At 33.1% G+C, this 26246-nt stretch overlaps 8 protein-coding genes across 9 annotated transcripts; 3 read left to right on the top strand and 5 right to left on the bottom strand.

Annotated features, from left to right (window-relative positions):
* Positions 1 to 2948: 2948 nt before the first annotated feature.
* On the top strand, positions 2949 to 4428 carry LOC116340047. The gene is made up of 4 exons (XM_031766219.1): positions 2949 to 3078; positions 3181 to 3543; positions 3603 to 3851; positions 3941 to 4428. Exons 1-4 carry the CDS (start codon positions 3047 to 3049, stop codon positions 4206 to 4208), a joined length of 912 nt encoding a protein of 303 aa, XP_031622079.1. The 5' UTR covers positions 2949 to 3046; the 3' UTR covers positions 4209 to 4428.
* A 1304-nt stretch (positions 4429 to 5732) lies between these two features.
* On the bottom strand, positions 5733 to 7079 carry LOC116340309 (putative sugar lactone lactonase YvrE). Its single transcript, XM_031766744.1, has 4 exons — positions 7038 to 7079; positions 6360 to 6984; positions 6160 to 6295; positions 5733 to 6089 (listed from the first exon to the last, which is right to left on the bottom strand). The coding sequence occupies exons 1-4, from the start codon at positions 7077 to 7079 to the stop codon at positions 5834 to 5836; spliced, it is 1059 nt and encodes a 352-aa protein (XP_031622604.1). The 3' UTR covers positions 5733 to 5833.
* Positions 7080 to 8090: 1011 nt separating this feature from the next.
* Positions 8091 to 8922, top strand: LOC116340049 (putative gamma-glutamylcyclotransferase CG2811). The gene is made up of 2 exons (XM_031766222.1): positions 8091 to 8537; positions 8614 to 8922. Exons 1-2 carry the CDS (start codon positions 8224 to 8226, stop codon positions 8783 to 8785), a joined length of 486 nt encoding a protein of 161 aa, XP_031622082.1. The 5' UTR covers positions 8091 to 8223; the 3' UTR covers positions 8786 to 8922.
* Positions 8923 to 9208: 286 nt separating this feature from the next.
* Positions 9209 to 12592, bottom strand: LOC116340046 (lipase member H-like). Its single transcript, XM_031766218.1, has 13 exons — positions 12569 to 12592; positions 12053 to 12349; positions 11382 to 11481; positions 11151 to 11308; positions 10906 to 10972; positions 10708 to 10821; positions 10551 to 10624; positions 10390 to 10485; positions 10298 to 10327; positions 10192 to 10233; positions 10049 to 10096; positions 9794 to 9977; positions 9209 to 9588 (listed from the first exon to the last, which is right to left on the bottom strand). Exons 2-13 carry the CDS (start codon positions 12105 to 12107, stop codon positions 9531 to 9533), a joined length of 1026 nt encoding a protein of 341 aa, XP_031622078.1. The 5' UTR covers positions 12108 to 12349; positions 12569 to 12592; the 3' UTR covers positions 9209 to 9530.
* A 3150-nt stretch (positions 12593 to 15742) lies between these two features.
* On the bottom strand, positions 15743 to 18215 carry LOC116340060 (lysozyme-like). The gene is made up of 4 exons (XM_031766240.1): positions 17927 to 18215; positions 16522 to 16695; positions 16260 to 16323; positions 15743 to 16191 (listed from the first exon to the last, which is right to left on the bottom strand). The coding sequence occupies exons 1-4, from the start codon at positions 18054 to 18056 to the stop codon at positions 16041 to 16043; spliced, it is 519 nt and encodes a 172-aa protein (XP_031622100.1). The 5' UTR covers positions 18057 to 18215; the 3' UTR covers positions 15743 to 16040.
* A 949-nt stretch (positions 18216 to 19164) lies between these two features.
* On the bottom strand, positions 19165 to 21415 carry LOC116340142 (probable ATP-dependent RNA helicase DDX55 homolog). 2 transcript variants are annotated; one of them, XM_031766413.1, is made up of 4 exons: positions 21206 to 21415; positions 20237 to 21133; positions 19641 to 20122; positions 19165 to 19561 (listed from the first exon to the last, which is right to left on the bottom strand). In XM_031766413.1, exons 1-4 carry the CDS (start codon positions 21311 to 21313, stop codon positions 19219 to 19221), a joined length of 1830 nt encoding a protein of 609 aa, XP_031622273.1. In that variant the 5' UTR covers positions 21314 to 21415; the 3' UTR covers positions 19165 to 19218. The 2 variants fall into 2 exon arrangements, with proteins under 2 accessions (XP_031622273.1, XP_031622274.1); XM_031766414.1 differs by having other exon boundaries at positions 20327 to 21133.
* A 234-nt stretch (positions 21416 to 21649) lies between these two features.
* Positions 21650 to 24515, top strand: LOC116340143 (zinc finger protein 184-like). Its single transcript, XM_031766415.1, has 6 exons — positions 21650 to 22424; positions 22517 to 23316; positions 23378 to 23474; positions 23540 to 23619; positions 23686 to 23796; positions 23858 to 24515. The coding sequence occupies exons 1-6, from the start codon at positions 22281 to 22283 to the stop codon at positions 24300 to 24302; spliced, it is 1677 nt and encodes a 558-aa protein (XP_031622275.1). The 5' UTR covers positions 21650 to 22280; the 3' UTR covers positions 24303 to 24515.
* Positions 24516 to 24893: 378 nt separating this feature from the next.
* Positions 24894 to 25980, bottom strand: LOC116340308 (protein GVQW3-like). The gene is made up of 2 exons (XM_031766743.1): positions 25405 to 25980; positions 24894 to 24899 (listed from the first exon to the last, which is right to left on the bottom strand). Exons 1-2 carry the CDS (start codon positions 25978 to 25980, stop codon positions 24894 to 24896), a joined length of 582 nt encoding a protein of 193 aa, XP_031622603.1.
* Positions 25981 to 26246: the final 266 nt, after the last annotated feature.

Raw genomic sequence — 26246 nt, 5'->3', positions numbered from 1 at the left:
AAAAAAGAAAGGACTAAATTCAATCGTGCAGAAAATAAAATCACTTTGTCTTCATTTCTTTGTTTCAACGACGTGATCGTAATTGTTTTGTTTGCGTGTTTCTCGCTGTGTGTGTGTGTTCGTGAGTGTACTATTGCTACCGAATAAATATTGACAAAAAAAAAAACAATAAAATAAAGAAACATATGAATTGTTGTCGTCGGTGATGGAATTGCGCACAAGTGTTTACAGCGTGCGAGTATGGAGCTCAATTTTCTTCGTTTTGTAAAAACGACACACACACACACACTTTGTTTCAATTGTGATTCACATATTTATGATTGTTTTTTTTCTTCTTCTTCTCTCATGTCTTACAATGCGAAGTTACCTAATCCGTGGAATAAATTATGATATTATATAAAAAAAATTATAGATTTGATGCAAACAAGTGTGTAATAAAAAAAATAGTTTGTTGTTTTTGCGTTGACGGATTTATGATGTCTTTTTTTGCTTCTTTATTGGTGCATTAAAACTTCTTCAGTGGTGTGCCTTTTTATATGTGTGTGGGCTTTGATTCTTGCCCAAAACGTAGAAGAGACACATGAAAGCACACATAACACGATCAAACTATTTCGAACGAAAATATATTCGCGCTTGAGACTTGTTTGCAATGAAATTCCCACACATTGCCATTTATCGGAATTTCAAATGAACTAAGTGTCAATGCAAACTGTGGTTTTTTTTTTTGTGGATTAGGTCATCATTTTTCAACGCAAATCACACTTATGTTGGTTGAATTTTACAATTTATTCGTCATAAATGTTGCTAGCACGATTTTCCATGAAAAATGGAAAAACACCGTTCTTTCTTATTTTGAGGGAAATGAAATGACCAAGTGCTTTCTTTATAAAGAAAAGAAACGATACAAAAATGTGATTATTTCATTTTGAGAATGATGCTTTTGTTCATACATTCGATACGATCTTTTAATTTGAAATCTCACGTCTCTGTGCTATTTTTTGTTTCCACGAAAACCCCATCTCTCTCTATCTCTCGCTCGATTCGTCATTCAAATTATCGTCTCTTCTACTCTTTATACATCATCGCTTGCGCTCTCTCTATCAGTCTCCAGAATTGAATTTCTGCCATACAGGTGTATACAATAATAGTAATTTAATCCATCCCAAACGCTACAAGCCTATTCAATTTATTTTTACTCGCAAACCAATCGAATATTCGTAATTAAAGTGTGAGTGTGTGTGTGTGTGTTTCCATTACATTGTATATATTGCACAGAATATTGACTTTCAAAACCAGATTCGAAACGGAAAAAAAATATATATACCGATCTGCATTGTTAGTTCATACATATGCACGAGATCATGTTGTGCGCTCGCGCTACCTTAATGAAATGAAAATGTCACCACGATGCGAGCACAAATTGCAAATGCTACTGCATCAATGATGATGATTTCATGCAATTGACAATAAACGATTTCATTATCCATTTCGAAATCATATAATCGCTTCAAAGTTTTTTTTAAATTTTTATGATCTTTTTGATGTATAATAACACATGTTAAATATTTGCCAATTTTGTTTGATATGCAAATGAGACCTTTTCAACAAATCATAAGTTTTCATTTCATTTTATCGCTGAATGCAAATTAAATCTGAAATGAACGAGGGAAAAAAACGCGAGAAAACAACAAGAAGAATTCTTATCGCTCCCACAGAACACATTTACGAACTGAGTGAATTTCTGTAATTTCTCATTAGTGCGCACTTTGTAAAAGAGAAATAGAAATATGCATAAACATTTGTGCAACGAACGATGTTAAGCAATTCAACTTTACCGTTTGTGTAACTATCAAAAGAGATATCATAACAAGCATGCAAATAATAATATCCGTTTTGTTGCATGAATTGAAAACATACATTTTTTGCATTCCATGCAAAAATACGTCCACCACTTTATTTCAGATTAATTATTTCAATAAGCAACAGAGAAAATGAATGATTGCGTGAAGATGGAGAAGAATTTTACGCGCACGAAGAAAGTATATTCAATATTCTTAAGCCATTGTTTGCATTTGAATAGAAGAACAAGACAGGGACATAGTTTAAAGCAAAAAAAAAGAGAAATAGAGATTCACTCAAGAACGAGAATGGTTATATCGTATTCATTTCAAAATTTGAATAATGCAATTTTTCACGTTTTATTTTTGTTAATAATATTATTATTTTTTTGCAAAATTCTAAGCAGATTGAGGTTGAGATCACCATTTTGTCTGTGTACAAATTGATTATCTCAACATCTCAATGTAATATGCTACATTCTTCTTTTTTACTACTTCTCTCTGGCTCTATTTTGTTTATCTATCGCTCTTTCTATCGAACCGAGTTGTTGAGACAAACATTTTGGCACAGCGTTTTAAGGGGGTTAACGAGTAAAATCAGTTAATAATCGCATTCTTTTGACCTTTATTTTCGATGTTAGCTACGGAACAATGCAATAATAAAAAAAAGTTTTTTTTATAGAATTACAAAAATTCGTCAATTGACGCACTTCAATTACCTAAAGAAATGAAATAAAGCGCGCATGTCCCAATTTAATTTCACGGAACAAGCAACATTTTTTTTGTCATTTTGAAATCGCTCGTGCTCGCTTTGAATTGAGGTGAAATTTGTTCAAGTACATGCTCTGCTTTAATAATAATTTGATTTTTTTGGTATTCAGTATTCAGAAGAGTTTATTGAATTTTTTTCGTCTTCTTTCGTAAAAAAAAAGAATAGACTACTTGTGTCTTTAGAAAGCTGAATGCTGAAAAGAATAATTCAAAATAGAAAACCATCGACTGACAAGACCGGTCATCACAAGTCAGCGTGCAAAAATTTAATTTATTCACAACACTAATGGATTTCGAGGAATAACGATTTTAATTTCATTGATATGTTGATAATTTCAGATTGTGACAAGACATAACTAATGATGGCAACATGAATCAGTGACAATAAAACAACATATATTTAAATTTTGTACAAATTTCATCAGATATTCAACAAAATGCCGAAGGTCCATGAAAGATCTGTTAAAAAGTAAGACCGATTTTTTATTTTAGAACCAATTATTTTTTTTCATTAAACCATAAACTCAATGAAAAATAATCGATTTGTTGAATCCACATTGGAAAAAAATAGATTAAAAAATGGTCACTATGTTGCTACACGTGGAGTAGATGCCGTAGATTATTCACATTCAAATCGTGGCTATTGGACGGACGGTGAAGAGAGTCAACGTGCCCCATCTGAACGCACATTATCGGAATATACAACAGCAAATGAACGAAACACATCACCTCCACATGTACATCGAGATAAATATCATCGCAACGATTTGAATGCTGGCCCAAAAAATTTGGGTCCAACGTACGGACCACCAACGAGAGTACCACCTCGAGCACCATCGGCATTGAGCTACGAGAATGGCGGTGACACCGGTAGTGATATATACGTCACAAGTGCAGCATATAGAGAGAGCAATAGAGCACCATCTGAATACAGGTAAATTTAAAATAATACAAATCTATTTTAACAACGAAATTAATTCATTTTTATAACAGTCGATACACGCATCGATCACATGCACATGGACCGCGAAGTTTGTATTCAGTTGCTAGTTCAGCGAAAACGGGTCGCAGTAATCGTTCACGACGAGCCGGTGCCCGTATCGAAGCAATGTCTGCACCAAATCCATTTTGTCCGAACGTTAAAGGTGTTTGCTGTCTTATGTTGCTTCTTAATTTGGGTTTAATATTAGTAACACTCGGTTTTGTTATTGTTATACAATTTATCGAGCCGTTATTTGTTTGGTAAGAGCCGTTTTCAAAATACGTATGGTTGTAATTGTTTTCATTTATTTTTAATGAAAGTTTTTCTCCACATTTTTCAATTTGTGCAGGATCCTAGGATTAGTATTTTTAATATTTGGATTTGCAACGTTAATTGGCAGCATGATTTACTGTGTGGTGGTTTGTCGTGATGCAAAAACGCCAGCACAACTTCGTAACGAGGATTTGTATTGGACGCGATATTGGCAGAAGAATATTGGTTACACACCGCATGAGATAAACTATAAAGTTGATCGTTACAATGATGCATACTCTGATCGCTATTCAGTCAGTAAAATAAGTGGGAAATATTCGGACAGAGAAAGTAATCGATATTAAAGAAATGCAAAAATAGGCTTATACAATCAAAGCCGAAAATGAATCGACTCCACAATAAATTCAGCCGAACTATGAAGCATACAATGACCACAATACCATTAACTAGCATTGTATTGCTTTGACTGTAACGAAAGGACATACAATGGTCTCGATGATATTTCGATAAAATGCAATTAGATTTGTAACCCGAGTAACTAAATAAATTAACGAATTGGCAATAGATTAACGCATCCCATTTATTACAAAACTCACTCAAATGTAACTGATTGAATTATAAATGTACTTAAAAGAACAAAATTGTTATTTCTCACATTTACCTAGATGTGACAATATATTGTAGGGTGTATTTTCTCTTGAAATCAATCAAAAGTAGAATGACAGTTAATGGTTGCGAATTGGATTGTGACAATGCAGTTACAAATATTTTCTAGATTAATTTAACCGTTTTTTGATTTTAATTTAATTTAATTATCTCACATCCAAGGAGCAACCATTTAACAGATATATTTCAATTGGAATTGAGGCGAGAGGAAGAAATGGACAGAAAATCATAACATTTTTTTACGAACAAAATGATATCCAAATAATTTTGACGAATAAGTTACAGAAATGTAATAACACATATGTTTTCTTTCAATTGACGACATTTGGAGATTTGGCAGAATAATATCTTAAATTTGCAATATTGAATATTTTATATTTTCTTTGAAAAATTCGGTATAATTTGAGCTTCCACATTTTTTTATGAGGATGCCAAATTTGCTCGTTTTTTGGGCTGATTATCAAAATGAGTTCAATAAAATACTCAATGATAGCTTTGGTACACCAAATGCAAAATATTAATTTAATTTTGCCCTCAGTGAAGTGAACGCATTAAATGCTCGCATAAAATTAAAAGAGGTTGAATTCTTTTAAATTGTAATTTCGTGAAACTCAAGTAAAAAAACAATTACACTTAAAAGATGAAACACAACAACAAAAACATTAATAAACAAATAATTTAAACCAAAAATTGAGTTTACATTTCCTATTTTCTTTCTAAAATTGTTTTTGTTTAGTTTTTAAATAGCATTTTTAACATTTTGTGAAGACTTGAAGTGAATGTTTTCAACCATTTGTGAAAGACCATTTCAACGAGGTTTTTATTTATGAAGTGGCTGAGAAGTAGTGGCTGTCATATTGTTGGTAGAATTTCTGAAAGATCGTCGCCCTTAAGAACTTGTTTTTGAGCTCGTTTAAAGGTTGAGCCTAGGGGAAAATATCGAATAAAATAAGTAACGAATATGCTGCGTATAAGAATATAAACCGTATATACCGAAGAATATTTGCAAATAATATTTGCAAATAACTCCGTATATATATGGTTTATACGCATATATGCAGCGTATATGCGGCATACTTGCGATGTCTTCATCTATTTATACTATATTCCCCGTATAGATAATTCCCCCTAGGGTTGAGCTCGAATTTCATAAAATTGGGTAAATCACATATTTTTCTACATATGATAGTGTCAAAAATGTATTTAAAAAAATCTTGTGCCAAAATTATTTATTTTCGGTTTGAATGGTTTATTTGAATTAAAAACTCTCATTTGAATCTGAATCTTTACTTGCATCATGTTCCTACAACTTTAATTTTTTTCTAGCCTTTGGACAAAGTCGAACATTTTGGCCAGGATATCCACGAGCTTTCATACATTTGATTAGGAAAAGTGAGCCCGCATTTTTCGGTAAATCACTTTGAATAATTGTACCATTTTCCAAATTTATTCTTGTATTTGATGTTGTAACAAGCATCGTATCCAAATTAGAGCCACCAAATGACAGCGAAATCACTGTTGGAACTTCGAACTTGAATTCTTCTACAATTTCGCCATTTCTACAATAAAATAATATTTCAACACGCATCCACAGGGCCAATAACATTTAATGAGTAGAATTTTACTCACCTTGGATCAACTTTTAGTACAACAGATTTGTTAAAAATACAAAAATAAATATAACCATTCCGATCAATTGTTAATCCACTCAAAACATATGTTATCGGATTATCCATTTCAAGTACGAAAATCACACGACAATCACCTGCATGCAAACAAATTTTGTATAAAACAAAAATAAATCAAGTAATTTTCATGTGGAAACGTACGTATATCGCCAGTTCTCGAGTTCCATTTACATTCATAAATATCGGGATAACACAAATCAAAGTAATAAAATCGATTCGTTTTTGGGTTCCACGTCAAACCAGCTGGAGATCGTTGATGTGTAAAAATTGATGTTAAACCATTAAAACACGAATCTCGATAAACTGATGATAATGCAACGTCACCACAAAGCTTTGTATTATACGTTACAGTAAATAATCTACCACGTGGATCAGCTTTCCCAACATGTAAACGATTCATTGCGTATTTTGGGCTTTGTTGCACTCTAAAAAGTACATCTATTTTCTTTGCGATGGGAGAAAATCCATCCCATTTAACAAGAATCATTTCAAGATCATGTCCGACGTGGAATAAATGTTCATCATCTTCAGTCGGAAGCATATACGATACATTATGTACACCAGGAATTTTTGCGGAATATAACTTCAATGTTGCATATTCTAAACGATACAATGTCACTGATTCGGCATAAAAATCGGTAAAATACCAGGATTGACATCTCTTATCCCAATGTGGAGCTTCACCAAGCGACAGATTTAGGTTTATTGTTTCAATAATATTATGACCGCAACATTTATGTGTTGTAATAGATTTATTTAGCAAATTCTGAAAAATAAATATTTATTAGCTATGGTATGGTGTTCAACGACAAAACTTACCATCATCGCCAGGATGTAACCGAAAAATAACACCGATTTCATTTTGATAACAAAGATTTCTACGTTGGAATGCTTCGAACGATCTGATGCGTGAGCAACAACGACCTTTTGCTCTCGGACTGACAATAATAGCAAGTACTGCAAATACCTACTCATTCATAATCAAGTCAAAAATTGCCAAAGAGATATTGAGACGGTTCTCGTTGAAGATTGTTTATTGAAAACCAGTGAATAGATTGGGCTACAGCTATAGCAGTGCTATTTTCACAGCTCTTATTCATAGTTGCTATTTGTGAACCACGCATACGGACAGCAATTTTATGATACAATTCCGGACAATAGACCTATTGATTTGTTTATGCAAAAAAATACTAAAATCAATAAATCTATTGTTCTATTTACATTTTGAACATTTCGTTCGGAATTGTATCATAAAGTCATCAATAGCACCTATGAATAGAAGCTGTGAAAATGGCAATGATATAGCTGTAGCTCAATCTATTCACTGTTGAAAACAGATGACATTTCATCATTTTGATACACCTGCATCATATAATCGATTGCTATTGCAGTATTTCCCATCGAATGAGACTGAATGTGTTTACACTATATCAAATTGAAGGGGAGTACCTTTTTTCAATTCTGGTCTGAAATAGTAAACAAATTCTCATATTTTGTTCAATTTTTGAATGGCTTTACCATATATTGGACATAATATGAATGGGGAAATTTAGCAAGTGCGCGATTATTTTTTGTCCAGATTGTCTACATTATTATTTAAGGCAAGTTTCAATTACTCAGTGGCTACGAGAGTACGGATCGGCCAATCGGTCGCAGATCTGGACTTTAAACATGACGATCATTCCACCAAATTGCCAAAATGGTGAAAATATGACCGCACCTTCATTTGATTTGACCGTATATTTTGTTGTGTGTGGAAAAAACTCAAAACCAACAAACTTATCATTGATAAGTTATCAATGATTATGTTGATAAACTCTCCGTTATAAAACCGAATCATCAAATTGTAGCATTCAATTCGACTTTAAAATTGTTAGAATTCGGTTATTCAAAAATTGCGCTCATTCCAAATAAATTCGAACGTTAACTCAAACGTCATTCAAACGAAAACGTCAGCAAACGTCTTTTTATTGTCATCGGTGATCTTTTTGCTGTCATTTCAATAATGCTGCATACAGAAATGTTCCTAATTTTTGTGTACGGCACTTTGAAAATCAATCAACCAAATCATTATTTGATGTTGGATCCAGCTAATGGAGCATCACGTTTCATTAGAAATGGTACGACGGATGATAAATATCCAATGGTGATGGGCACACGATACAACATTCCGTTTCTGGTGGATTTAAAAGACGTCGGTCTTAATATAAATGGAGAAATTTATGAAGTGGATGAACAAATGTTGGCCAGGTTGGATGAATTCGAAGGTCATCCACATTATTATTTGAGAAAACAAATTGCCGTCAAAAGTGATGACGGGTAAGATCTCTCTCTTTCTCTTTTTTCTTCTTGCTTTTCTCGCTCGTTTATATTTCATGATTCTATTTTCTAATAGAAAACAATATTTGTGCTGGACGTATTTGCTGACGAAGTACCCCGAAGATTTTCTGAAAGATCGTGTATTTCTTGCTAGCTACGAAAATAATGCGGAATTTCCTTATATTAAACCCTCAGATCGGCCATCAAATGGACCTAAACCCAGTGAAGATCTTGACTATCGTCCATAAATCAAGTTCATAGTTTTTCGCCTTCATTCCACGTAGAAACACCATCAATCTAGTTTTTTTTGCTTTGAATAAAAAAAAACAAAGTGCTGAACGTAATAATTTCTTTATTTCAAATAAAAATGAAACAGTGCCTCAGATAAAACATCAAAATTAGTGCTAATGATCAAGGCAAAAAATTGAAATGTTCAATTAATTGTCGTGCCTTTATTTTTACTATCATCATCTTAAATCTTTTCATATACCACTTCTTATCACTTTATTTTCTTCTCTTTTCGAAAAAGTAAAATTCTTTAAAGAAGAATTCCTCAAATTGATAGTTGAATTAACTGTATTTTTTGTTTTCTTATCTCAAGAGCTAACTAATATACAATACAATGCTTTTAATCAATGATAATCTATATTCAAGAGTTTTGATAGGCGTTTATTGTGATTAACAATTAATTATATTACTGGGATGGTTCTTAATTTTCTGAAATTGTCATAAAAAAGTAAATGGCAGAATCATAGAAATGTTGATAATTAGTTGCTTTCAATCATTTTGTCACTGTCAGCAAATAAATCGTTTCACCATAATAAATCCGTTGAATCTAATATGGTATGAAAAGCATTGCCCCTTATAAATCTAGTATTATGACTGACAGTTGTTCCAACTTGGAATAAATAATAATTTAGCATAACTTTGGGCTCGATCGTTTATTTGATTTTGCTCAGCAACTACAAAACTCTCCGATCTTGCAGCGCTGCTTCAATTTTTACCAAATGGTGGTTCACTATTCGTTGACAAATAGAATTTACCTCGTAACCTACAAACCAAATGAATCACATTTTTACAATTAATCACATCGTTTTGAAATACATCGAAATTTCAATTGGATTTTGCAAATGTGGAAGTATTGTATACAACCAAAATAAAGCAAAGGACACTGTGAAAACAGTGTGTAGTAGAATCTTAGAAGATAGTCTTGCTGTTTCGAAATGATTTCAATAAATATATTCGCGTCAAATTACCTTGTGTCTGCACTGAAGCCCATGTAAGCTGAAATTTTTTTATCACAGTTTATTTCGGTTTGATTGTTTATTGGTAACAACGACTTTGGTTCAGTAGTTGGTTCACAGTATGTTGCCAAAAAAGCACTTGGCCGACTGAGTGATTCAATAAAATATTCCCATGCTCTCTGGTGACTGCAGCCAACTATGGACAATTTTCAAAACTAGATAGCATAAAAACTAGCATAAAAATGACGTCGAAAGTTTCCAACATACCCACAATAGTGTACCATCGATTTTTTGATATCTCTTGTGCTACGCAACCTATGACCACATCCGAAAAAAAGCAAAAAGAAGAAGAAAAAAAAACAACGGTAATAAAAACAACAACAACAACAACAAACAAACAGCAACAGTACCGGGCTGTAGAACACCTCGATTCGGATAGAAATCTGCATGGCCTGAGAAAAAGGGATTTTTAAAAAAAAAATTGCATTTTTAGTTTCAAATGTTGATGGCAAATACCAAGTGGCCATGGATAGCCAAGAATTCCACCTGAAAAATAAAGAACGCAATTTAGTTTGACTATCATAACGGTTGGTGCGAATCGAAAATACCATCTGTGTGAATGACATCAACAAAATCAGCCGAATCCACACTCAATCTCGTCGATTTATTAATGAACATATGAAGGGGAAATGCAGGATCCAGACCTTTCGACAATTATGACAAATTATAAAATCGATTCTTTTATATGTTTTTCTTCGAATCAGTGTACCTGTTATCCTTGACAAACTAAGATTCCATTCTTTTAGCGTTTTCCCAGCAAATCCGGCCACTTCAGCTCCCAAACTATACGTTCAATTTTTTTTTTTTTGATATTTGCACACAAGAAATATTTTATTAAATGAAAACGAAAACTGAATCACTCATACCTAAAGCCAATCAAATGAATCCGTTGCATATTCACTCCATTTTCATTGAGAAATTTGATAAAACGTGCCAAATACCTTCCTACACGCGGCACATTTTGTACAGAATTCCAATACCTTGCAAAATTTAACATCGGTTCAAATGAAAATTATAGTACATCTGTAGTCGTAATAGAAAAAAGTGTGTGTGTGAATCATTACCATGGCAAAGCGGTGATTGGGCTCCAGTCCACTAACAAAATGTTGTTGTCATTTGCTTTTAAGAACGCTATCAAAACACGAACGCAGTGGCAATCAATTTTGATTAGAAAAAACAGTTACTATTTGTGTTTGACATTCAAAGAATTTTTTGCGATTTAGCACAATCAAAAAATAAAATTAATTCCATTAATTACGAATACGTATTTTGTTATAAATAAAAGATCTATTTTTATTTTAGTACATACCGTCCCGAATTTCTTGGCTACTTTGTCCAGATCCGCCGGGTACACTTTCCGAAAATCCGTGTAAATAAACAATCAGAACATTCGATTTATTAAAGTTTGATGATTCAAAACGCTTTTTGTCAGATAAGTAAAGTACATCGGCTTTGATTGGATTCGATCTGAAATATTGAACGAAAATTAAATGAAGAAGACGACACGAGTTGATGACAATATGTAGTTGATATTATTTACCTTGTGTATAAGAAGAATTTAATGTCCCTTGGCTCCCGAATTGGGCAACAATTATGGCAATCGCCCCGAGGTGCTGGCGAGTATATAACTGGTGAGCCGCCTGTTAAGCAAATAATACCGAAAATCAAATGAAAAACTATTTTTTTTTCAATGCTACAGAAAAAGACAATAATATACATCTTTAGACACGGCAGTCACTGCACCAAAAGGAAAAATTCGAATTTTGTTTACTACAAAGGCCATGTTTAGATATAATCTATCTCCATTTCGTCGTTTACAAATTGAAAGATATTACATAAAATTTAAAACCCATTCGATTTGATTGAATTTTCTTGTTTAAGCATTAGAATATCTTGTTGAAGTTATTGTTTGAATAATATTCTGTGCGCACGAATCAGAGCAATTATCGGAGAGTAGATCATTTTCAAAAATGTGATCATTCGCGTGATGCGACTCTTTTTCTATTTCACACTTATTTGAGTTGCGACATAATAATGATGATTAATCAACAAATGACCATTAATACCTCTTTGAATCATTCAAAATGAATAACCAACAATAAATGTTATGAATGGTGTGATATCTCTGATGCAAATGACAGTTGACGAGTTATTCCAACGTTTTTTTTCTTGCTCATATTTGTGTTTGCACATAAATAGATATATACTCACCAAAATATAGCGTGAATAGTGAACAAAGCGCTAATCCTGCTCCCGATAACGTCATTGTATTGCGATATGCTCTGAATTCTGCATAAACTAGTTGTACATCCGCAAGCAATTTTCTTGCAATCGTTTCTCGTGAATTTTTTTTTGTTTATGATTTCTAGTTCGTGCTTTTATTGTTTACTGTTTCGATGCTTGCATGTGTGACAAGATTATATATTTTCAATCATTGCCTCATTTCCCGTATATCAAAATAACGATATGTGCGTCTTTTTTTCGTATGTTACAATTTTTTTTATCGATCTGTTGTCAAATGAGACAATTGGTTTAAAAAAGGAAAATTATTCAGAAATTAATTCGGCACCTCACTCTTTTTTTTCCGAACAATTAATAATATGCTATGATTTAGTGCGATTTTAAATCGATGGAAAAGAGCCGATATACGGAAATTGGTTTGAAAATAACTGTAAATGATAATTTTTGAAAATTCACGCTGATGCACAATTTGCTCGACTTAGATACAATTAATTTGAAAGAGTATGAAAGAAATGTATCCTGATTGGAAGAAAACTTTTCGTTTTACATGATTCAAATTTAGCAACGATGCTTCACTATTGAGTCACTTAAGTCACTTGTTTGTTGTTCAAACGGTTTTTATTTCAATAAAATATTACAGCAAACTCTTTTGCACTTATTTTATGCACTGTATGAAGAGTTTTCTCAATAGAAATATGTCACTACGATGTCTTGTTGCAGTCCTAGTTAAATGTTGATCAACAAATTTTATTTTATGGTCGGTGAGCAAGTCTAAACGATTCGTGTTGTCGCGAACAGTGCAAAAGTTCTGAACATGTTACTCGATAAACCAAGTGATCGATGTTATTATGTAAATGCAAAAGCGGTGTGCGCGCGTTATTCAGTGGGGCAAATGTTATTATTTTAACTCTCAGCCAGACGACAACCATTTCAAGTTGAAACAATGTTAAGCGTAATTGTTTCCGATCAACGAATGGCCATTGTCTTTTTTTTAAGCGTGTGTTTTAGCACATTTATAACGTGGTTATTGCTTTTATTATTGTTAAAGTGTACTTCTATTCAAAATATTGGCGAGTGTGGTGACATGTTTATTTCTTTTCAAATGGACATTGTAGCATTACCAATTAACACACATATGTCAATAAGATAAAACGCTAGATAGATTTCGTTGTCTAGTCTGGTAAATTGCACACAAATTAATTGAAATGCCGAAGATGGTCATATGAATATTTCACACTCGATATCTACTTTTTGGATTATGATTACATTCATTTCAAATGATGATGTATACATTTCAATACTCATATTGGTACTGTTGTGCTTTTCAGAATTAACGATACAGAAAAACTGAACAAACTACGAAATCGAATCGGTCTATCGCAAGAGAAAATACAGCTATACCATGTTGTTGTTTTTTTCATTTTCTCAATTCATTTCGTCAGATACCATTCATAATTCCATTCGAATTGCGATTACCAAGCGAGCAGAAAACTGCCGCAAAAGACTTTGTTAACTAATATGTTTTGAAATGTCAAAATATTTGTACAACAGTGCAATGAACTTATTGTTCACCTCATCTTGATATGATAGCATTATGCAGTACGGAAGCACACCTTCAATCCCATTTGCAAATAGTTGATATAAAAATGCTATAAATCTTGTAGTAAATCCATTGTTTTTGTTAACATACATTATTTTTATTTTGTTGAGTTGAAAGACAACAGTTGAAGGTAATTTCTTCATAAATTTGAATAAGTGTCGGTCAAGGTTTTGTAATGTATTTCTCACCAACCACACACGTATTAAAGTCTCCATTTAGAATGATGATAAAAATAAATCTAAGCAAATATACGGGTCCAAAATATAAATTAAAATTTATTTGTCAATCATAGTTTATGTCTTCCCCCATTAAGGAACAGATTTAAAATAAACCCCTTCAAAAAATCTTTATTAATTACACCTTTTTCGATCTTCACTTACCAGCTATAGAAGCTATGTTGTTAATTTTGTCCAATGAAATGCAAATTAGAGAATATCATGTGAAGGCTATATCCAATATAATGTTTATGATCTATAAATGAATTGTACAATGTAGATAGATACCTGAGGGAGAAGAGAACCATAAAAGAAAAGAATGAAAAATAATCAACAAATAATTAAATTCAGAAGAATCTTTATACTTACAAATTAATTGTTTTCCCCACGCTAAAACGCGGTTGTCATAAAAATTGGCAGCTTTATAAATGATATGATCCTTGAACGATGTGACCGGTCATCAGTTGGGGCCAACTGGGAAACTGTGGCAAATAAAAACATTAAATTAAATTTCATGTTTTTGTTTCTCGTTCAAACACAAACAACATCCAAATAGAAATTATAAGCTCGCCGTTCACTTTCGCATATTCATTTTATTCGTGTTCGTCAAACAAGCAACAATGAGATCTACTTTCACGGATAAAATAAAAATATTTTGAAACTGTTTTTCAGAGCGCCCTCAGGAATCGGAAGAGCATTGAAGGTCCTATTTGCTAAACGCACGATTGTAATCACGATGGCTATAAAGCGTTCACGATCTTATTCGGCAAAGGATTTTTCATAATCGAAGACCGATTTAAAAAAAATCGTCCACGATTACAATCGTTGAGGAGCAAATTATTAAAAGATGAAAGAAAAAATTAAAATTGAGATGAAATGTTGGATATTTTTCAAACTTTTAATGTTTTGCTCCACACTGAGCTCTGCTTCAGAGTGCTCCTCCTCACATATAATGCTCTGATAAACGGTATTTGCTGGTAACAACATTATTAACTGGTAACAATATTATGTATTGACAATTTTTTTACATGTGAAAATCTAACTGGCAATTATATTGCGATCCCATGTGGAAAATTATTGGCTGCCTAATCAGCCGTTTAATGATATTCTATCAATTGTACCGATGACAATAATTGCATACACGATTTCAAGCTTCTTTCGCCTATAAAAATATTTGCCGGCTAGTTTGGAACATTTTGACTGTCTATATGTGATTGATTCAAACAAAATAATTCGATTCAACTTTGCAACTAATTTCCAAAAATAGACGACTGTGCTGATTAAACACCAATCAACTTAGCCAGCTGTTATTTATAACTGTACTTTATTTATTTATAACTGTAATACTTACATTGTAAGTCCCATTTTTTTGCACACGGGATTGAATTAAGTTTCAACACACTTCATGTAGAAATGAAAATACATAATTTCTCCATTTTGAACCATTTTCAAAATATGAAAGCAATCAACCGTTATATTGTTGAAATCATTTATCGGAAAAAACTTAATTCGCTAACTGAGAAATAGTTGAATTAAAAAATACAAGTAAGTAAATATAAAACATACTGAATAGTCGTTCAATTCAATTCTATTATTCCTTCAATAGTTACGCATCAGCATTGCAAACTCAAATGCAAACAAAATAACTTAGCATCTTATTGAAACGTGGCCATTTGAAAAGTTTTCTTAAAAGACATAATTCAGATGCAAGTCTCGTAACATCTGAATAACATTCCAAGAATTTCACATACTATTAATATTTTGTTTTGTTTTTATACAATAGATAAAACGACGTAATTTGAAATGAAAAAAAAAAAACAAATTGTAAAGAATACGAACAAAAAATAGTACACATATGGCTTATTTACTTTTTATTTAAAAAAAAAAAGATTTCATTTTTTTACAGAATTTAGAAGTTGTCAAATTTTGAAACTGAAAAGGAGCACAATGTGTGTCCGTAGCTTTTCATACATAATACATGACAGTCTTGCGGGCATCTAAATGTTTTTTTTTTTTTTTTGAATAAATACTGAATCTTATTCTTTCATGTTTTTGTTAAATGTAATAAAAAAAGGTGTTTAAGATATTGTTGTAAGTATATTTAAACAGCGATTGTGAGGATAGCAAATTCCGAATAAATTAGTTACGTCTTTAAGAATTGTCCCAAGCAGCTATTAAATACGTTGCCATATTTTTCCGGTAAGTCACCCTTGCATCCGTATCCACCCTTGTAATGAATGGCCGCATGATCATAACAGTTGATTTTTCCATCGCCGTTGCAATCTTGGCCAAATCTATGTGAAAAAAAAATATAAGTATAAAACCGTATTTGACTTAGTCACACTCAGGAAAAAAGAAATACCTCGTCATATAGCCTTGAACGGCACTAGCGGCACAGTATGCATCATTTGCACAGTTGGCATATGCTGGAAACAAAGAAATATATGTATTGAAGAGGTCAAGTTTAGAGAGCAATGTCGATGAACGAGTCTGAAACCGGAGTTTATTTTAATTATACCAGAGCTGTGCGTATCAAACGCATTAAATAAACATTGTTTCAAATGTAAAATAGTTATTCGTTGCTCCGGTTCCAGTGTATGTAAAGAAATAGACACGCAAAATACCTGTTTCTGACGTTGGTGATTCACCCGCAATCGTTGGTTTGCCACTGTCTGCCCAATATCCCCAAGTCAAACGGAATAAACCGCAGACTTCGCCAGTACAAATTGCAGTTCGATTACATCCGCTTATTGCCTCACAAATACATCCCAAGCAAGTTTGTGTTACCGGACTCTCACCTGAAATATATAAAAAAAAACATATTTATTTATTTTTTGGTTTTTTTTCGTTCATCGTAATTTTCTTAATCAACAATAAACAGTTAACAAAGGTTATCTACGTTATTCAAGTGCCACAAATATCACTTAACATGAATAATTTATGATGATTCGGTCATGTGCTTACCAATGATATTTCTTGTTATAAATAAGATCAACAGATGGGTCTCACTTTGTGCAAGTGCTTCTTGTAAGTTATTATGAAGCTTGATTTCGCGGTAAAACCCATTGATTTTTATATTACAGACAAAACTGGTTCCGACTCTTGATTTTACAACCTAGGAATACAACATATTTATCGGTTCAATTCTTTGTTTGTCAACTAATTGATATCCTTCTTGAATTAGGCAAAGAGTTTTTGATACGGTAACTCGTTTCACTTATGTTATTTATGGTACCGCTATTGTATTTTTAACAACAATGTTGCGTACGAATGTGTATGATTTCATAACCTTATAAATTATGCAAATTTTCTCTAATGTAAATGAGAAAAACCTGTCTCTCTTTTGGCTATACATTTATGCGAACATTAACACAACTATTGCGAACGTGTATTCTAATTATGGCTTTGACACCAGTTTAAATGCAGCTGAGATGACTACCTTATTCAGAATTGTATTCGATTCAATTCTAGAATAAATGCTTAAATCGCACAAATTGAAGCAAACGAAATTGTTTAAAATTATATATTGAAATTAAGATTATTATCAATTTCATGCACAATTAAATCGGATCCAAAATAGATATGACGCGCCAATCAAACTTAACGCAACAACGAATTTGTTTCTACGTTGCATGACAAAATTTCATGAGATGAACTTCGGTGTGAATGCTCATCATTTTACAAGGCAATAATTTTCACATTTCAATGTGATTTATAATTTAAAAAGAAAAATCACATATTTTGATCTTGAGGGCATCTCATATTTGTTTAGCTGAACATAATGGAAATCGCATGCCCTACAACAATAACGTAATTTTTATTCTCGACACTGATAAATTTTTTTTTGCTTTTTCTTGTTAATTATGGGAGAACTGATCTTTCTAGTACAGAAAATAACATCGATTTAGAATATTGAAAATATTTCATAAATAGTTAAAAATTGAATGGCAAATAGAATAAAGAAACTAAACCATAAATAATGATTGTACAAAGTATTGAAAATCGATTTCAAAATAATGATCAAAATACCTGATTGTGGTTGTTGCGGTTGTTGTTGTTGTTGTTGTTGTTGCTGCTGAATTTGTGGATGACTTACAGCCAAATTAACGCAAAACAGTGCAATCACACAACTAATTGCCACAATAAAAAATCTGTTCATTTTTGTTTCTGTTGTTGTTGTTTTTTTTTCTTCTCAAAAACACTTGAAAATTAAGTCGAAACTTATGCTCGTTGTTCGAACGAAATCAATTGGACACGATTCCAAACCAAACGCCACCAAGAAACTGACTATGCTATTGAAAAAAGCGTTCGTCTAATACATACATTTGCATATCGTTTTATACAAAATCCGCCCCACCAACGGAACTCATTCCGTGTCTGAGTCCAAAGACAACACAAAAAAAATCACTGAACACACATACCACAATAAGTATTGAAATGAGAATTCGATAACGTGAATTGATAATAACTAGCTGCAAGTCCAGTAAATTAATGTTTAAATAAAAAAATTGCGCGTAGATATAATTTAAAAAAAGAGACAATTTTTGGAAAAAAATTCCAATAATTACAATAACCTGTTTCTTTTGAGGATACGATCCTTGATCCGTCCCAAGAAAAAAACATTACAATATATTGAACTCACCTCGATTATGTGATACACACAGTCGACCTATTAACACTTGTTAATGGCAATGACATCATGCTGACTCAAAAAATAAAATAACTGATTTTTAGTTTTGTTTTTAAAAATGACATCGAGCACAAAACAAGCGCGACAGTATTCTGTGTTCTCTTTATTTATGACAATGCTGAATTTATTCAAAACAACCGCTATATGTTCCGTTCTAGTCATCAAATCTTTTGTCATCATTTTTCTTTCACTTTGTACAATGAATACAAAATAAAATGGTTATTTTGGCGATTTCATCATCGTTAAATAGACTCGTCTTTAACATCTCATAAATTTGAATGAGACATCTTTCATTATTTGCGTTCACAAATTTTATTGCACCTTTGCCAAAGTTATTCTTTAGAAGCAAAAAATTGAAATTCATTCAATTTATGCTAATTGGATATCATTTAAGAATTTATCTTTCTTTTTTTCTCTCGAATAAATATCAATAAGTATCAAGTTGCAATTAGTTTTTTAAAAAAATTCTAGAAAAACCAATCTAAAGTGGTTCAACTTGATCAAACACAGCTAGTCTATTTTGTGATTGTGTTAAAACCACAGTTCAAAGATAAATTCGAAGTGAAAAAACCCCAGATTATTCAATTGGTAATTATTTATTTTTAATTTACAATGGATATACTATGTATTTCTAACTTTCAATGCCCATTTGTTGGTCAAAGTCTTGATCAGTAATTTTATTTTTCTTTAGCTTCTTAAACATTTTAATGTCGTTGGCCAATTCGGCGATATCGTCTTCAGTAAATCCACCACGCTTCCGTTTCACAGCCGTTCCCGAACTCAATTTCAACACCTTTTTCTCTTTTCGTGTCTTTTTATTGGCCTTTTGTTCGGCTTTACGTTGTTTTGATTGCGACCAGGCTTCGGTTGATTTTTTAAATATTTTCTCATTTTTACCTTTGGGCCATTTGCCAGTTTCAAGCAAAATACTCAATTTCTTTTGTCTTGCTTCTTCTTGCTGCTTATTTTTATACCTAAAGTGATAAGGAAAAAATACAATTATGTAAGAAGTTTGAAAAATTCAGTAAAGAGATCTGATCTCATTTTTCATACCGAATTTGATTGATGTCAAACTGCATTTTTGGCGCAATAAAATCACAAGCTACAACTTTCCCATCTTTGGACTTTTGTTTGAGCTCAGGCATTATCGGCATTTTTAATAGACCATACGAAGATGCAATTTTTCCTAAACTCAAATCATTCACACGCAATAGAAAATTGCATTCGTGCTTCGAGTAGGCTTGTATATGTGATACAAAGGCACGATTTGATTTATCATAAATTGAACGATTTTCTAATTGGATGCGATGAATGGTGTCACGGCATTTCTCTGCCATTTCAATGAGATGTTCATGTGGTGCAATATCCGTGACTTTTGTTAACGACACATTTTGATTTCGACTTAAAAAGTCAACATAAGCATCTTCACATGATTGAATTAATATAAGCGCATTTCCATGTTGCCCTTGACGTGCCGTTCGACCGACTCGATGTACAAATGCGGCCGCATTCGATGGTGGTTCCCATTGTAATACCTAAGGGGAGAATCACAAAAGAAAAGAATTAATTTAAAATAATCGAAAAAGAATCAATAACAATTATTGAATAATAGAAAGGTAATTTTTAAGTAAATTGCCCCTAGGTAATACCCAATTCATTTCCGGAATATCGACACCTCGGGCCAACACATCGGTACATAATAAAATGGCATTTGTTTCTTTCTTAAATTGTTCAAGCACCTTAAATCGGCCACCTTTCATTTTTCCATGTAAAGCCAAACACTTTGTTTTTGGCAACAAAGCCGGCAACACTTCATTCCAATATTCGACACAAGCGCATGTTGGAAAAAATATTAACGCTTTCTCAATATGTTTTCTCTCGATAAAATCTAATAAACTGGCCAATTTTAATTCCGGCTCAACGACCATATAGTAATTTTGCAATCGAACTGGTGTACTTGTGGTGGCCTTCTCTCGAATTCGAACCAATACCGGATTCCGTAGACCAGCACGAATTAAATCCTGGATTTCTTTTTTCTGTGTTGCCGAGAATAGAGCGGTTCGCCTTTGCGTTGGCAAATATTTTAGAATTGTATTGATTTTTGTTGAGTATTGCAGCAAACTGTCGGCTTCATCGAGAACTAAGATTTCTAAGCTTTTGCATCTTCCGCATAAATTTAAGTTACATTTTCGTTCAAATAGCTCGAGTAGTCGACCGGGTGTTGCAATTATTATTTGTGCACCATTCGCTTTTAATGCTTTTGTATCTTGTTCGGCACTGGCTCCATCACTACCACCGATTAATAAACGATGCGAAAAGTTGAGCGCTTTTGCAAATGATTTTAATACAACATTTGTTTGAGCAGCTAATTCACGTGTGGGTGAAATTATGATCGCTCCAACTTCATTTGATTTCCACTTTTCTTGATTTGATCGTCGTAGTAACAATTCCAATATTGGAACCACAAATGCTAATGTCTTGCCGGATCCAGTTACTGCTTCGGCAGCTACATCTTTATACGACATTAACAACGGAATCGATGCTTTCTGCAAAGAAACAAAAAACATACGACATTATAAATTGACAAAACAAATTCAAATGGCTCTTTCTTCTTTTACCTGAACCGGAGTCATTTTCTCGAATTTGAATTCATTTTCGATGACAGATAGGATAATCTTGTTCAATGGCGGATCAAGCGAATGCCAAGAAGCAGATTTGGAAGCCATCACAGTTAATTGTTAAACTATTTTCCCAAAAATATTTTATTATTAAAAGTTCAACTATGTTGGCAATACAAATACACGCGGTATTTATTTACTATTGTCACGTTGTGCTTTAAGGTCATTTTGACAACTTATTTTCTTTGACAGTTCATACTATATACACCAATACAAACTGTGGTGTTTGTATCGATACAATCGTTGAACATTTTTGGAGATTTCTTTTTTACGCCAATTTTCTAGTATTTTTTTTATTTTTGTTCATTTTTTTACAATTTTTGATCCAAAATTCTTTTTTTTTTTTTTCGTAACATAAGGGAAATAAAGAAAAATCGCATTTGTAACATTTCACCTAACGCTTGGTAAGTCGATGGATGCGTTCAAATCCCCTGTACTATCGACGCACAATAAACGGCTTGAATGGAATTGACAGATGTGGATTATTAAGCGTACGAGAGAAGAAATCAAACGAAAAAAAGATGCATTAACATTAGTGTTTCAACAAAGTAAGGAATAAAAGGCGAAAAAGTGTAGCAACACTAATTTTTCTTTGGTGGATTTTTGATTTTGTTTTTGACACACATTTTGATTGTATCGCCTATCGTATATCGAAAATTACAAGTGAAGCGTAGAAAAAATTGAATTTTTCCCATATTTCTGAAAAAAAGAACCATCTTTAATTTACAAATGAAGCCACTATATGCGATTTAGCATCAAAATTAGGTGAAATAATTTCAGATTGAACAAATTTTACGGGAACCACACGCATGAAAACATAAACAGAAAGTGGTAACATTTTTTTTCGAAGCGGTTTAACGTTGTTTCTATATGAGATTATTTGAATTGTGTATAACAATCAAGTAATGCAATTTGTTACAATACCGTATTGAACGAATTGAAAAGAACAAAAAATAAAACATACATTTAATTTTATTGTGTGCGTACGCATATTTAAATAAAAAATTGATCAAACATGGAGATTGAAACGATTGCCGAATGGGATGCAATTTGTCGGATATGCTTGCAAGAAGGGCAATTGCATTCATTGTTCGATTTTGACGATGAAAAATCCGAATTAAATATTGCTGAAAAAATAATGATGTGCTCACCAATTTTGGTATGTGATGGCTATTTAACAATTTATTTTTATCAAGTTTTTTACTTCAAACCAATTAACATTTTTTAAAAACATTTTTTTGCCCAAATCAGATTACGACGGATGGAAAGCTTCCGGAACAAATATGCACTGATTGTTTATGCGATTTAGATGTTGCATATAGATTTCGAAAAAATTGCGAACGATCGGATTCGATTTTACAAAGGTTTCTAAATCCGACCGAGGATTCGCAAAGTGAAGAATACATTGAACTGGTGGGTGATCCATTGAATTTACCCCGTTCGTCAAAAGACAATAGGGTGGTCAGTTTGTCTTCAGATGCCGGACTTTATGAATATAGACCACCGGTTGGATTAAATGTAAAACGCGTGAGAAGCGAAACCAGCGACAAAGTGCTTAGAAGTGCCACCAAAAAAGCATTATCGGCATCATCGGCATCATCGGCATCTGTAGCCGACGAGCATACTATTTATTTAAAATCTGAGCCAACCATGGACGAAGAAATGTTTGATGATAATATTGATATGTTATACGATATTGAGACAAACTTTGATGATTCAACAGACGCCGAAAAAACGTCGGATTCGATTCGAAAAGTGAGCAGTAAAGGTAATCATACCGATACCAGTAAAACCAATGAAAACGACTCGAAAATCATGCAAATTAAACCGGTTCGTACAAATAAAGTTCGATTGGGTTATACAACAGCCAGTAAAGGAAAAACAAATACAATTATCAATGCAAAATTAAAGGGGACCGAGAATGGAAGTAAAGAGAATGCATCTTTAGTGCGTTCACCAAAATCAAAAACCAACGCTAAAGGCGAACCAAAGCAACCAAAAAAGTGTGAAATATGTGGCAACGAATACATGTATCAACATGCACTTGAAAGGTAATTTAAATTTCATTTTCATTCGATGGAGTTATTGCTCATTTTCTAATAATGTTTTCAGTCATATGCGACGACATCGTAATGAAAAACCATTCGTGTGTAGCGTCTGTGGAAAAGGATTTGTCATTAACTTTGAATTGAGCCGTCATATGAGAACAGTGAGTTTCGTTTATAACATATTTTTGTAAAAAATAATAATAATTTCATAACATTTCTATTTTAGCACACTGGTCAAAAGCCGTACGCTTGCAAATATTGTGATAGAAGGTTCTCCGATTTTGGGAGTCGCGTGAAACATGAAAGGTATTTATTTTGTAAGAAGTCGCTCAAAGCAACTGATATGATAACATTTATATCGATTTTCAACAGAATTCACACCGGAGAGAGACCATATGCCTGCGATACTTGTGGTAAAACATTTGCATACTCGCACGTACTCTCCAGCCACAAATTAATCCATACCGGAGAAAAGAAATACCAGTAAGTGTCACGGTGTTATTTTCATTTCGAATAGATTTTACAGCAAGTTTTCTTTTTTTAGCTGTGAGGTATGCGGAAAACGTTTTGCAAAATCACATCATTTGAAAGCCCACATGAACACACACAACAAAAATAATGCCAACAAAAATCAAATTCAGTCGCAACAACAAAGCCAACCACAGCATGAAAGTCAAACGCAAACTCAGCAAGTTTACGAGCTGCAAGTATTCGATGAACATTCTCAAATTGATGGAGATTCAACTAATGAAGGTGACCTCACCGAATATTTGACACATGACAACATCATCAAAGATGATGACGGTACGAACAGTGAGAGCGAAGGGCAGCTCTTGCTATACGATGTCGATGTTCTGGAAGCAATTAAAGATTCGAGCATCAAGAAAAAGTACATCACTACCAAGAGTGGACAAATTCACGAAATTACAATAGCCGATCATCAAGACCACATTGAATTACTTACCTTTGAAGATGATGAATTGGAATAAAATTGACCATTTATGCGAATCGATGTTCGATACATGTGTTTAGAGTATCACAGGCACTTTGGAACATTTTTTCCATAAAAAATTTCTCATTAAACGGTACAACATCAAAATCCAAGTCGAAAAATAGAAATAAGAATAAAAAAAAGTTTGAACATTTTCATTTTATTTTAAATATATCATAATATCCGGAATATAAATTGTATTATTCTCTCAGCCGTTAGATATTTTTAATGTAAATTTATACGGTTTTTTTTATAAAACTGCTTAGTATCCCTTTTAAACCATGCATTTATCTTATTTAAACCTTAATACACAACGATAGAACCCCATTGATTCTGAAGTTGGCGATCCAAGAGGGAGGGTAATTACAAAATTTGTTGAGGGAATTACTTCCATGATATGTAGTCCAAGATTCATCTCACGAAAAAGCAACACAACTGAATGCATGTGTAAAAAAACAGTCTTACAGCCAGTCAAGTATGAATTAATTCGACTACAGCTGGCTAAGTTGATTTATAGCAGTGACTATACTTTGAAAAATCCTTCGACCATGCCACTTTGTTGCATTAAATACAGGGGGAGGCAAAAGTTTTAAGCCTGATATAGCAAGACACGTTGTATTTTTAAATGAGTATATTTATTATTCAAAATAGTCTCCATGTACACGAATGACACTTTCATAACGATGCTTCAATGCTTTAATTCCCCCCTCAAACCACTCGGCACTCTTGTCCCCCCATACGTTGAAAATATCGGTTGAAATCTCTTCTTCGGTCTTGTACTGCTTTCCCTCGAGATATATCTTGGTGTTTGGAAACAGGAAATAGTCGCTGGGGTCCAGATCTGGAGAATACGGTGGATGGAGAAGTTGTTCGAAGCCGCATTCCCTGATGGCAGCTTGTGCAAGCAATGATTTGTGAGCTGGTGCATTGTCATGCAAAAGAAGAACTTTTCGAGTGAGAAGACTAGGGCGTTTTTCTCTGATGGCTTTGCGCAATCTATGCATTTGTTGTGCATAATAATAGCCTGTGATTGTTATGTTATTTGAGAGAAATTCAACCATTATAATGCCTTTGGCATCCCAGAATACAGAGGCCATTACTTTGTTTGTGGCAATTTGTTTGCGTGGCACTTTCGATACTGGTTCAACACATTCCATCGTCTGTGATTTGAGCTCTGGATCATAGTAGTGGATCCACAATTCATCGCCAGTCACTACTCGCTCAAATGTGTCCTCTTCATTCGATTCCAACAACTCGAGAAACTCACGTGCAGCAGCAATTCGTTCTTCTTTTTGAGCTATGTTCAAAGTTCTTGGAATCCATCGCGAGCAAACCTTTGTCATGAGCAATTTTTCATGAAGGATTCTAAATATACTTCTCTCTGACACGTCAAACATTGCTGCTAACACTTTCTTGCTCATTCGAGGATTTTCATGCACAAGGTGTTCAATTTTTTCCACCATATCTGGAGCAGTTGCTTCAATTGGTCGACCAGAACGTGGATCGTCTTCTAATGACTCTCTGCCCAACTTGAATTGTTTTGCCCATAGTTTTACTGTGGCATACGATGGAGCACGTTCACCATAAACTGCACGCAAGCGATCATTGATATCTTTTGGTGCCACACTTTCTTTTGTCAGAAACTTAATCACCGCACGATATTCAATTTTATCCATTTTATAAAAAATCTCGAGGTTACTTCGCATGCAATGCTGTTGAAAACAAACGATGACAGATATCAACTCAATTTTTATTTTAAAATACTAGTGACAGTTTGTACGTGAATTACAGCACAAGAACAATATGTAACTAGTGCCATCTATATGGCAGGCTTAAAACTTTTGCCTCCCCCTGTAAAATCCAATTGAAGTGATTGGTCTCAAATTTCACGCGCATTCAAAACGAAATTATTTGATATCATTTTTGCAAATAGTTCGGTCGC

Source organism: Contarinia nasturtii, unplaced genomic scaffold, assembly GCF_009176525.2.
Source record: "Contarinia nasturtii isolate CC-2019 unplaced genomic scaffold, AAFC_CNas_1.1 Cnas_scaffold_630, whole genome shotgun sequence".
Classification (NCBI taxonomy): domain Eukaryota; kingdom Metazoa; phylum Arthropoda; class Insecta; order Diptera; family Cecidomyiidae; genus Contarinia; species Contarinia nasturtii.
Note: the sequence above shows the minus strand (reverse complement) of the source record. Positions and strands in the feature narration are given on the sequence as shown.

Excerpts from the sequence above, each read along its gene's own strand:
- LOC116340047 (XM_031766219.1), top strand. The coding sequence starts at position 3,047 with ATGCCGAAGGTCCATGAAAGATCTGTTAAAAA. Across the intron at positions 3,079-3,180 it reads CATGAAAGATCTGTTAAAAA|ATTAAAAAATGGTCACTATG; the intron begins GTAAGACCGATT and ends GGAAAAAAATAG. Across the intron at positions 3,852-3,940 it reads ATCGAGCCGTTATTTGTTTG|GATCCTAGGATTAGTATTTT; the intron begins GTAAGAGCCGTT and ends CAATTTGTGCAG.
- LOC116340309 (XM_031766744.1), bottom strand. The coding sequence starts at position 7,079 with ATGAAATCGGTGTTATTTTTCGGTTACATCCTGGCGATGATG. Across the intron at positions 6,985-7,037 it reads GTTACATCCTGGCGATGATG|AATTTGCTAAATAAATCTAT; the intron begins GTAAGTTTTGTC and ends TTTATTTTTCAG. Across the intron at positions 6,296-6,359 it reads CTCGAGAACTGGCGATATAC|GTGATTGTCGTGTGATTTTC; the intron begins GTACGTTTCCAC and ends GTTTGCATGCAG.
- LOC116340049 (XM_031766222.1), top strand. The coding sequence starts at position 8,224 with ATGCTGCATACAGAAATGTTCCTAATTTTTGTGTACGGCACTTTGAAA. Across the intron at positions 8,538-8,613 it reads GCCGTCAAAAGTGATGACGG|AAAACAATATTTGTGCTGGA; the intron begins GTAAGATCTCTC and ends ATTTTCTAATAG.
- LOC116340046 (XM_031766218.1), bottom strand. The coding sequence starts at position 12,107 with ATGACGTTATCGGGAGCAGGATTAGCGCTTTGTTCACTATTCACGCTA. Across the intron at positions 10,486-10,550 it reads TAGTTTGTCAAGGATAACAG|GTCTGGATCCTGCATTTCCC; the intron begins GTACACTGATTC and ends AATTGTCGAAAG. Across the intron at positions 9,978-10,048 it reads TCGATGGTACACTATTGTGG|TTGGCTGCAGTCACCAGAGA; the intron begins GTATGTTGGAAA and ends AATTGTCCATAG.
- LOC116340060 (XM_031766240.1), bottom strand. The coding sequence starts at position 18,056 with ATGAACAGATTTTTTATTGTGGCAATTAGTTGTGTGATTGCACTGTTT. Across the intron at positions 16,324-16,521 it reads ATCACCAACGTCAGAAACAG|CATATGCCAACTGTGCAAAT; the intron begins GTATTTTGCGTG and ends CTTTGTTTCCAG. Across the intron at positions 16,192-16,259 it reads GTTCAAGGCTATATGACGAG|ATTTGGCCAAGATTGCAACG; the intron begins GTATTTCTTTTT and ends TTTTTCACATAG.
- LOC116340142 (XM_031766413.1), bottom strand. The coding sequence starts at position 21,313 with ATGGCTTCCAAATCTGCTTCTTGGCATTCGCTTGATCCGCCATTGAAC. Across the intron at positions 20,123-20,236 it reads ATATTCCGGAAATGAATTGG|GTATTACAATGGGAACCACC; the intron begins GTATTACCTAGG and ends TTCTCCCCTTAG. Across the intron at positions 19,562-19,640 it reads TTTGACATCAATCAAATTCG|GTATAAAAATAAGCAGCAAG; the intron begins GTATGAAAAATG and ends TTATCACTTTAG.
- LOC116340143 (XM_031766415.1), top strand. The coding sequence starts at position 22,281 with ATGGAGATTGAAACGATTGCCGAATGGGATGCAATTTGTCGGATATGC. Across the intron at positions 23,475-23,539 it reads TGAGCCGTCATATGAGAACA|CACACTGGTCAAAAGCCGTA; the intron begins GTGAGTTTCGTT and ends TTTCTATTTTAG. Across the intron at positions 23,797-23,857 it reads ACCGGAGAAAAGAAATACCA|CTGTGAGGTATGCGGAAAAC; the intron begins GTAAGTGTCACG and ends TTCTTTTTTTAG.
- LOC116340308 (XM_031766743.1), bottom strand. The coding sequence starts at position 25,980 with ATGGATAAAATTGAATATCGTGCGGTGATTAAGTTTCTGACAAAAGAA.